At 45.1% G+C, this 10,549-nt stretch overlaps 2 protein-coding genes across 6 annotated transcripts; both read left to right on the forward strand.

The window, feature by feature from the left end:
- Nucleotides 1–1,659: 1,659 nt before the first annotated feature.
- LOC117845797 (uncharacterized) lies at nucleotides 1,660–3,924 on the forward strand. The gene is made up of 2 exons (XM_034726881.1): nucleotides 1,660–1,748; nucleotides 1,905–3,924. The coding sequence occupies exon 2, from the start codon at nucleotides 1,942–1,944 to the stop codon at nucleotides 3,616–3,618; it is 1,677 nt and encodes a 558-aa protein (XP_034582772.1). The 5' UTR covers nucleotides 1,660–1,748; nucleotides 1,905–1,941; the 3' UTR covers nucleotides 3,619–3,924.
- A 1,079-nt stretch (nucleotides 3,925–5,003) lies between these two features.
- LOC117842609 (uncharacterized) lies at nucleotides 5,004–9,865 on the forward strand. Of its 5 annotated transcripts, none has more exons than XM_034723091.2 (3): nucleotides 5,004–5,075; nucleotides 6,975–7,059; nucleotides 7,151–9,170. In XM_034723091.2, the coding sequence occupies exon 3, from the start codon at nucleotides 7,181–7,183 to the stop codon at nucleotides 8,663–8,665; it is 1,485 nt and encodes a 494-aa protein (XP_034578982.1). In that variant the 5' UTR covers nucleotides 5,004–5,075; nucleotides 6,975–7,059; nucleotides 7,151–7,180; the 3' UTR covers nucleotides 8,666–9,170. The 5 variants fall into 5 exon arrangements, 4 of the variants coding, with proteins under 4 accessions (XP_034578982.1, XP_034578985.1, XP_034578983.1 ...); XM_034723094.2 differs by having other exon boundaries at nucleotides 5,009–5,075; nucleotides 6,975–7,042; XM_034723092.2 differs by lacking the exon at nucleotides 5,004–5,075 and adding an exon at nucleotides 6,754–6,889.
- Nucleotides 9,866–10,549: the final 684 nt, after the last annotated feature.

Here is a 10,549-nt window from a genome sequence, read left to right on the forward strand (position 1 = left end):
CATGCATCATGAAATAAAATTGTGAAACTAAAAGGACGAAAATCGATTCGCATATGAGTTTAAAGGTTGCACAACGATAAGGACCTTCTAGCTGTCCTCTTTCCGATGCTAGTGTTGTGAAAAGTTTTCGACCTATTTCCACGTGCTATCTTCTAAAACTTATTAAGAAAAGGATAATTGAAGTAACTTCGAATCAACTTTGGTTGGGGTGAAACATAAAGTTTTTTTCTAGTTGCTACTCAAAGATAGGCTGAGCATGAAAGATCTTTTAAGGAGGAAGCAAATGGAATTGGACTCATATACTTGTGAGCTGTGCATTCTACAAAAGATGGAAAAGATGGAACATCTCTTCTTCAGATGTAACTTTGCTAAATCCTGCTGGCGTTCGATTGGCATATCCTTTACCCCAACAAGGACAGTTATGCAAATCCTCAAACAAATCAGAAATAGACTAGATTTACCATTCTCTATAGAAATTATCATTCTCATGACCTGGAGCATCTCGACAATGAGGAATGATTGGATGTTCAATAACATCAATCCGATAGTACAACGATGCAAGATGAAATTCACACATGAGTTTTCAATGCTCCGTCATAGAGTCAAACAAACCATGTTCCCCCTTAGGGCAAGTGCATTGGTGTCGTCTAATAGGCGGTCTCATGCATTGACACGTAATCTTGAGACGATTCAACAGGCAATCCGTACAATGGGTTGTCCTATAAGTTGTCTGATAGTGGTATATAATTCCTTAATTTGTGCATAAGAAAAATAAAATATTATGAGTTGCATGGCAACAATAACTCGTACAATGGTTGTTAAGTTGTCTCGTAGTCCTACAATTTAGCTCATGAGGTGGTTGTTTTGCGAAGCAACGACCTCTTTCTCTCTCCTCGCTCTCTCTCCTCCACATCATCAAAAATCCTACGTGGCACTATATGAGACGACTTATGAGACCCCTGACGTGTAGCAATGTACCTACCCTTATGGAGGTCCGGTTAAATCCCCTGTAACTTGACTTACCTTACGCTTTCCCTTACCTGAAGCCCTCGGACTTCTTTCCATCTTTTTTGTTTGTGTAATAGGCCCGTAGACTCCTTGTACTCTTTTTCCTATTTATTTTTATTATATAACCAGTAGGGGATCACCCTCCTGTTCTTTTAAAAAAAAAGTTTCGGTGACCCTTCCCTTGCTCCCCCTCAATCTCATGGAAGCTTGAAAGAGTTGGACATCTTCTTTAATCAGGTAAGCCAGGTCCACGACTTCTTTAGGTTCTTGTTGAAATACTCACCGATTATGTTCCTTCCAAATATTCCACCAACACTTGCACATGAAAAAGATGTGCAGAGTTGTATTCTGATTTGTTTTGTTCTTGGACCTTGTCAGTCATCCAACCACACACTCCACTTGATTTCCCACGAAACTTTTGACCAATTGATGCCTGCTGGGAAATTATATACAGACACGTACTGAGGTCCAGTCACACATGTCAAAATATAAAATACCTTCAGGAGACTTGAAGTAAAAGAAACCCTTCTTTAGCCAACGAATGTTTACTTGTGGAGACCAATTCCTCCCTACCCCTCACTATCAGCGAGACCCGATTATGGAAATGACCACTTCTTTTTCCTATTAAAGTCTTGGGCAGCAATTTTTTCTTACCTTGCACCTCCAAGCTATCCCAGCCCTATACTCAGGATATTCAGTACCTCCATGCAATTCCATCATCAAGTAAATTCTTGAAGACGGTATGCCAAATCTTTGCTTATGATTCAAAGTTCTTTCGTGTTCCATATTCAATTTGGCAGATAGAGATTTCTCTAAACTAATTATGCATCGATTTGTAGTCTGTTCCTGTAAATAGTTTCTTATTCATACTGGTCCATGTGACATTTCCTGAGCAGGGAAGGCTGCTAGTCTGCTACAAGTGCTTGAATCCTAATGGCAAATGTGGTCAGTTCTGTGGTTGTCCAGGAGACAGTTAGCAAAATCATATCTGATCTCGTTCACAAGTGCGAAGGGAAAGAGAAATCAAATTCAAAAGAAGACATGGAGAGGCTGGAGATGGCACACATCAAGCTGGAGGCTGCTCTTGAGATATCTAACAAGTGGCTCATCACTGATGCACCATTGTTACGTTGGCGCAAGAAGCTGAAGCTTACTGCTCAAGAGTGTGATGAAGCCTTGCAGAAATGCAGGCAGAGAATACTAGAAGAAGAACAAATTGAACAGGAGGTGAGGAATTCAACCTTTCCTAAACGGATGGCACATGCTACTACGTCATTTATTTTCTCTGCCTTTAGCAGCAACAAGAATGAGTTGAGCAGATCCATTGTTCAAAGATTTGAGTGGTTGTCAGATGGAGCTAGCGAGTTTCTACGGTTCGTGGAGCTTGGTGGCACACCACGCCGTCAGATGACTGTCAACTCCATGATAAAGCACCTTTTTGCTGGCAGTGAATTACATCATAAAATTGATGGGGGAAACAAGTACCCTTTGTTTCTACTATCAGTTGTTCCCTGCCGTAATGCAGAGCATGGGATAGAGGCTAGCCTAATGTTCATCCGAAAAGATGGTAATGCACCGGAGAATGACTTTTTCCTTACTGTAATGCTACAGATTTCAGAAAGTACAGACATTATTGGTATCACAATCAAATGCTTGCAGTTATATACCCTTCATTTCAAGTCTACAGTTGAATCTATTAGGAACGAACTTACTCAACTTCCTACGCAGGACTTATCATGGGTGCCATATGCTGATTCATGCAAAAAAGAACACTGGGGCAAAAAAGAACACTGGGATAATCTTTATAGCTTTAGCACTCGATGGTTTCGCCCAAACCCATTATGCTGCAAGCAGCATGAACAGCACAAGTTTTGTCATAGTAGCAAGGCAGACAGTTCAGGATTGCAAGATGTTTCTCTGGAGTCAGTTATTGAAGTGAATTTGCAGTGCCAAGTCTCATTTTCCAAGTATAACAAACAGAGGACCTCAATGTTAGAAGGGAAATGTTCTCTGCAAGATTCTCCCTATCTGAAAGTTGGACTCCTCTTTACACCCCATGACTATTCGGAAGACCTACTGCCTGCAGATAGGAGTTCTGCTGTTGTTATGGTCAACGGTGAGAAGCAACATTGTCTTCACACAGATATGACCTTGGAACAAGTGGAGGAGATCATGCTGCCAAAGGCAATAGGTTACTTCAGCCAAAACACTGAAGCAACAGTATACCAGATGCTTTGGAAGTCCAGATCCGGCACAGCATACATTCAGGTTGAGAAGGCAAGCATCTTCATGCCTAGAACACGGAGAACATTCCTTGGAGGTAGGAAAAGAAAGCTATTTCGCCGAAGTGACGTAGAGTTGGGGAATCTGACAAACGTGGTCTCTCATTTTGTCGACTTATGGGTTAAGCATGCTCCCATCCAGCTGCAAGCCTCGATCATGGACTGGCTTCAGAAAGAAAAGGAAAAGCAGTTAGCGCCACAATCACTGCGGCGGAAATCTAGACCGTGCACCATTATTGATCGATCGGGGGAACAGGCAGAAGTGAAAATGGAAAAGGAGTGTTCCAGGGAGGATCGCATGCAGGTTGGAGTTAGGATTCATAACTGAGAATTAACAGATCTGTCAAAACATCGAGGTTCAAATGATTTCAGAGCTCGAATTTGGGTTAAATGCTCCTGGTACAGGGTCAGGACCAATGAGTTCCTATCTTCGTCAACTTGTATTTGTTTTGGTCTTTGTTACGGAAAAAAATGTTCTGAATTAGGAATCTATTTTAGTATATAGCATCCTGAAAGCGGAGAACGTGTGTACAGTATAGTGGCAGTTCCATTCTATGGTTACATTCGAACAGTAGTATAATGTAGTATTGTGTACCGTAAAAGATTTTTTTTATTTTAGTTGCACTGTAACTTATCTGTAAGTGTAGAGGTGTCCTTTTAACCATTACAATTGATGGGAGGAAACTGCAAAATAGTATGCCTGTTACTTGAGCCAGTTGCCGTGTTTTACTGGAATCAGCCTGTTTCTGCAACCAGCGTCTGCGTCGTCAACAGGACAGAAGCGTTAGTTTCCGGTCGACTGGTGGCGCCCGCGCATCCGCGACGGCTTCGTCTCTCTCTCTCTCTCTCCCGGGGCCGGCCGGCGGGCACAGCCGCACAGCGGCGTTGAATGGCGCAGATGAGCTGGCCGACGTCTCAGCAGAGCTTTGTGCCTGCGCCATGTCATGCCGCGCCCAGCATCCCGCCCGTCGGCCCCTTCGCCTCCAGGCTAGCTAGCTGCCTCTCACACCGGCCGGCTGACGGTAGCGTGGCGCTGGCTAGATGCAAGAGGGCGTGGTTCCGAGGTGTCCACGAGGAAGAGGATGGCAGCTAGGGACTGGCTGAGGTCTTAGTGTGGTGCCGCTCCGGCCGGCGCGCTGTGCCACCATGGCCCCAAAGGGTGGACCCCCTGGGCACCTACCAGCCGCCCGATCGATACCGTGCGGCCGAGATCTGGGCGCATCGCAGGAGGCGTCTTCCACGTCAGGCCGGCGCTCGCGGCAGCTGGTGGCCTTGGCCGGGCGGCAAACCGTGCCGCGAGCGCGGCCAGACGTGTTCGTTCGTGGAACGGTGGAAGTAATGCCACGCGCCGCTCGGGCCTCCGGCGATGGTTGTCCCGGTGCCGCCGTGTTGAGGAGGCCGGGGAGGAGAGGGAGGAGGGTGCACGGCGGCGGCGGCGCCGTGGAGGACGAGGGAGAGCGGCCGATGCGCCGTCCACGGCCCACTACGGCCGCTGTCGCGGGGTTCGTTCTCCCTCCGGCCCAAGCTAACGCCACAGCACTGCAGGAATGTTATGGTTCTGGGCCAAAAAGTGGTTGTGGTGTGTGGCCGGAGGGAGAGACAGCCAAAAGCCCAAAAAAAGGCCGACAGGCCGCCGCCGCCGCCGCAGGCGCGGAGGAGGCGGCGACCGGCGATTATGGGGGTGCGGTGCGGGAGCGGAGGCGGCGCCGTGGAGGACGAGGATGATGACGAGCGGCCGAGGCGACGTCCGCCACCACTGCCGCGCTCACCGCTCAGGGATTAGAGGTAACCTCGACTTACTCCCCTGCCCCTGTCCCGCGTCGAGTGCGTCTGGAGCCAGTCGTTGGATGGAGCTGGGCTAGGAGAGACACTAAATCAATTGCTCAAAATCAGTCAGTTTGTTGTCATCCAGCTTCCAGGATATACAGATACAGCAGTACTCCCTTTGTTTCCCCCAGCTATCCGTCCTCTGTAGTCTGTACTTGGACGTTCATGCATCAAATGCAGTCCTTCTGATTAAGCAATGAGGGGCAGGCAGAACACAGAGAAAAAGAGGATGTAAGGAGAAACGTCGGTGAGTCTTAGACGTCAGCCAGGGTAGAAACGCCTTTGGAAAGTTTTGCTTCATCCACTACAAAGTTACGAGACAAGAGGGGCTGTTTCAAGCTGCCGACTTTTCCTAGTTCCCTGCCCCTGTACGGTACCGAATTCATGGGTGCTCCAATTGTCCACAGTTAGCATATAGAGCAGCCTCCATGAAAGGGTACAAGAGGTTTTCTGTTAGATTCTCATAGTTGATTGAAGTCGGATGTCCCTTCTTGAGCCGGCATTTTCCACATGTACAGGCCAAATCCTCCGGACACTTTGCTGCAGACCTCTGCTACTGAATAGTCTGCATCTTTCTGTTTCCTATAAGCCTTGGACCACACTATCCTCTTCTTAAGCTCGTATCTTACCTTGCAGTTTCAAAGGTAGATACCTTCATACATAGGATATTTCTGACCACCACTTCCTTGCGATTCTGTCGCAGTTAGATTCTTACAGCCGCTAAGCTAAATCTTTGCTTGTGATCCAAAGACCATGTATTTCTATAGTCTCTTATGTTTATTGGCGTACTGTCATATGTTGCATTTCCAGAGCAGCGAAGGGATGCTATAGATTGAGTCCTAATGGCAGAGATGGTCGGTTCTGCTATTGTCCATGAAGCAGTTAGCCAAATCTTGTGATCTGATGTCATTAATAGGCATAAGGAGAAAGAGAAATCAAAGGCCAACGAAAACTTGGAGAGGCTAGAGATGGCGCACATTAAGTTGGAGGCTGCTCTCGAAACATCTGAAAAGTGGCAGATCATCGATGCACCCTTGCTGCGCTGGCGTAAAAAACTGAAGCGTGCTGCTCAAGAGTGTGATGATGCTGCTCAAATGCAAACATAGAATCCTAGAAGAAGAACAGATAGAAAAAGAGGTGAGGAATTCAGCCTTTCCTAAACGGATAGCACATGCTACCAGCATATACAGATAAAGGAGTAGTCCCTTTCCCCATGGCAACCAGTCCTCTGTACTTTGATGCATCAAATGCAGTCCTTTTGACTAACAAATTCAAGTTAAGAAATGAGGGGCAGGAAACATAGAAAACGAATATGTAAGGAAAAATATCAGTGAGATTAGACATCAGCCAGGCTAGAACACCGTGGAACTTTTTTGCAGAGACTCGGATATTTTTGCTTCATCTACTATAAAGTTGTGTCCTGTTTTAAGTTGCCTCGCTTATCTGGCAAAGGCCAAGATATTTCTGAGTTTCCTGCCCAGTACAGCTGCTGAATAAGATGTTTAATAAGTTGACATATTTTACGTCGTACTCCACCTGTACCATTTAGCATAGCAGCCGCCATTTGATTTTTCTTCACACAGCTTAAATGCACCCCCTTCAACTTGCCAGTTGCCATCACGTACTACATGTTAGGCAACTATATCCAAGCACGTAAAAATGCGGAGACTCTCACTGCTGATTGAAGTCAGATGTCCCTTCTTGAATCAACATTTTCCTCTTGCAGAGACCAAATCCTTTACATCCCTCAGACCCTCTGATAGTGCATTTCTGTTAGTGAATTGTCTGCCTCCTTTTGCTTCCTATAAATCTTGGTCCACACTATCCTCTTCTCTAAGTTCATATCTTACCTTGCAGTTCAAAGGTAGATAGATACCTTCATACACAGGATAGCTGACCACCGCTTCCTTGCGATTCTATCGAAGGTAGATTCTTACAACCGGTAAGCTAAATATTTGCTTGTGATCCAAAGTCCATATATTTTTAGTCTCATGTATACTTACATACTGTTATATGTTGCAATTCCTGAGCAGGGAAGGAATGTTATAGATGCTTGAATCCTAATGGCGAATATGGTCAGTTCTGCTGTTGTCCATGAAGCAGTTAGCCAAATCTTATCTGACCTCATTAACAGGCATGAGGGGAAAGAGAAATCAAAGGCCAACGAAAACTTGGAGAGGCTAGAGATGGCGCACATTAAGTTGGAGGCTGCTCTCGAGACATCTGAAAAGTGGCAAATCACTGGTGCATCCTTGTTGCGCTGGCGTAAAAAGCTGAAGCGTGCTGCTCAAGAGTGTGACGACACGCTGCACAGATGCAAGAATAGGATCCTAGAAGAAGAACAGATCGAACAGGAGGTGAGGAATTCAGCCTTTCCTAAACGGATAGCACATGCTACCAGGTCACTCATCTCCTCTGCCTTTGGCCATGATAACCAGTTAAGAACATCTATTGTTAGAAGATTTGAGTGGTATGCAGATGGTGCTGGCGACTTCTTGAGGTTCATCGAGCTTGGTTGCACACCGCATTGTCACATGCCCTTCAACCCTTTCATCAAGAACTTTTTTGCAGGGAAGAAGCTGCAGCACAAAATCGACCAGGGAAATGGGAGCAGTTTTTTTATACTGTGGTTACCCTTCATTACTGCAGAGCATAGGGTAGAGGTTTCCCTAGTCTTCATCCAGAAAGATGGTAATGCACCAGAGAACAATTTTTACTTCAGCATCATGCTACAACTTTCTGAGAGTACGGACATAGTTGGGATTGCAATGAAGTGCTTGCAGCTGTTTACACCTCTTTTCAAGTCTAAAGTTGAAGTTATTAGGAACAAAATTATGAAACTGCCTGCACAAGACTTCTCATGGGTGCCGTTTGTTGACTCACGCCAGAAAGAACATTGGGACAATCTAGTTGGTTGTGTCTCTCAGTGGCTTCGTCCAGACCCATCATGCTGCAAGAAGATTGACCAGCATGAAGCTCACCATTGTAGCAACACAGACACGTCAGATGTTTCTCTAGAACCAGTTATTGAAGCGCATTTGGAGTGCCAAGTCTCACTGGATGGAGGCGAAATTTGTCTCCAAGATTCTGAATATCTGATAGCTGGACTCCTCTTTATGCCCCATGGTTCTTCAGAGAACCTGTCGCCTGGGGATAAAAGCTCTGCTATAGCAGTGAATCACAGTGAGGAGCAACATTGCATGCATAGAGACATTACCTTGACACAGCTGGAAGAGATCACACTTGCAAAGGCGGTAGAGTACTTTCGCCAAAACACAGACGCATTAGTCTACCAGATGCTTTGGAAGTCTAAACAGGGCACTGCATATATTCATGTTGTGAAGGGAAGCACGAAGATGCAGAGCACACGACGAATGATTCGGGGAGGAAAGATTGTGCAACAACAGGAGCGAGATCATGTGGTTCCTCAGTTCCTCAACTTATGGGTTGGACATGCACCCATCAGGCTGCAAGGCTCGATCGTGGACTGGATTCAGAAAGAGGGAAAAAATAAGCTAGCATTTTCACCGCTACGCCTGAAACTCTAGATCATTTAACATGGATCGATAACGGAGATAAGATTTAAAAGAAAACAGAAATTTTCCGGGTAGTAAGTAAATGTTGAAAGCTCTTCTTAACAGTGGACATGTCCTTCAAAACATCATTCTCAGTGCAAGAATATTGATAAAATCTCCATATAGGTCCCAAGACAGAGAGGAGAATATCTGCAGCATGAAGGTTATTGAGTTACATATGCAAACAGTTTTTTCTGTGTTGGTCTTAGCTAAAAAAATATGTTCTACTTTAGGAATCTATGTAAGTGCAGTGCAGTATGCCGCTTTTTTAGGTTTGAAATGTCCTTTTCATATGGTCTCAATTATATCTTATTTGCATCTTATCATTTTGCTCATCATGTGCTGGGAATTGCATGCATGGCTTACTACATCAATGCATTTGTAAGTTGTAAGCATAGACCATATTTACTTTGTGTGCAAACATTGAGCATGTGGCTATGTACCACGGGCAAATTAAGTTGAAGAGAGATTATTATGAGATCTTATCCGAGTGCGTTTCACTGAATGTACATCCTTTCGTACTGGAGAGATGGTGGTTGATTGCACACTTTCTTTCTGCAGTTTTTGAGATGCAGACAACGTGCAGCATCAGAGTGCCTCCCAAACTGCAGCCATTTTCCAGGGGCTAAAACCATGGACATAAATTGGTTGCTTCCACCGGTGGAAAAGTGAGCATTAGTCCCGGTTGAAGAGACACATAGGTCTCGAAAATCCAACCAGAACTAATCTATCAAGACTAAAGGGTTAAAAAAAATGGGCCCACCTGCGCGCCGCCCACTTCGCCTGGAAGAAAGGGAGAGGAGGAGAGAAATAAGGAAGAAGAGAAAGATTGCCTGCACGAGACAAGGGAGGGGAGATGATAAGGTGGAGAGAGAGGAGATGATAAGGTGGGCTAAACGCCTCACCATCCCACTAGCCGTTACAACCGGGACTAAAGGGTCTCTTTAGTTCCGGTTGATATTACCAACCGGGACTAAAACTTCCGTCGTCGGTGGCCTTCAGTGGTGGTTGTTTGACACGGGACTAAAGACTATTTAGTCCCGGGTCCAAAAAATGACCGGGACTAAAAACGCTGGACGGAAGATACCAGTGTTCAAGCGACTAGTTTAGGTCCTCCCAAAATTTATATCCTTCATCTGACAAATATGATAGCTTTTCTGAGCTCCTTGTACACTGCTGTGTTAATTAAAGATGTTGACTTTCCTGTTCACCATTTGATTTTCAGGCAAAGCGGTACAGGTTGCCGCATAATGGCAATATATATCTCATATTGCTATTAAGTCAAAATCATAATACTGTGACAATCTGTGCAAAATCATATAGCTTATACTGGGTTCCTCCTATCCACTCCACGCATCATTATCATAATATTCCTATTATTGACTTTTATGCTTCTTTTCGCTCTGAAAGTCTTGTACTTCACTATCTTCTTCTTCCTTATGTTCTAATCTTACCATTCAGTATGACCTGAAGCGCGTGTGCTCAGGAATGCATGCGATGACACAATACACATAAGCAGAAGAGAATCCTGGAAGAACAAATGGAAAGGAGATGACCATATCCTTTGTTCGAAGATTTTTTTAGTTATTTGCAATTATTGGTGCTAGTGAGTTCCTCAGATTTAGAGAGAGCTTGGTAGCACACCACTTCGGTAGTTCGGTTACCTTACAAATACCTATGTGTGGTGCAAGGTCCACACCATAAATTCAGCTCGCGTTGCGTTCCCTACAAGTGAACAAGCTATGTAAGGCCCGTCTACAAGCGGACAAGCTATGTAAGACCGGTCTTAGTGCACAGTTTCATTAATGCATTGTTACCAAGACTGGAAACTTGGTAACTGTGCATGTTAGGTGTTGT

The sequence above is a fragment of the Setaria viridis genome, chromosome 2 (genome assembly GCF_005286985.2).
Source record: "Setaria viridis chromosome 2, Setaria_viridis_v4.0, whole genome shotgun sequence".
In the NCBI taxonomy this organism is placed as follows: domain Eukaryota; kingdom Viridiplantae; phylum Streptophyta; class Magnoliopsida; order Poales; family Poaceae; genus Setaria; species Setaria viridis.

Bases quoted from the DNA above. Each gene is read 5' to 3' on its own strand.
- LOC117845797 (XM_034726881.1), top strand. From the start codon at position 1,942: ATGGCAAATGTGGTCAGTTCTGTGGTTGTCCAGGAGACAGTTAGCAAA.
- LOC117842609 (XM_034723091.2), top strand. From the start codon at position 7,181: ATGGCGAATATGGTCAGTTCTGCTGTTGTCCATGAAGCAGTTAGCCAA.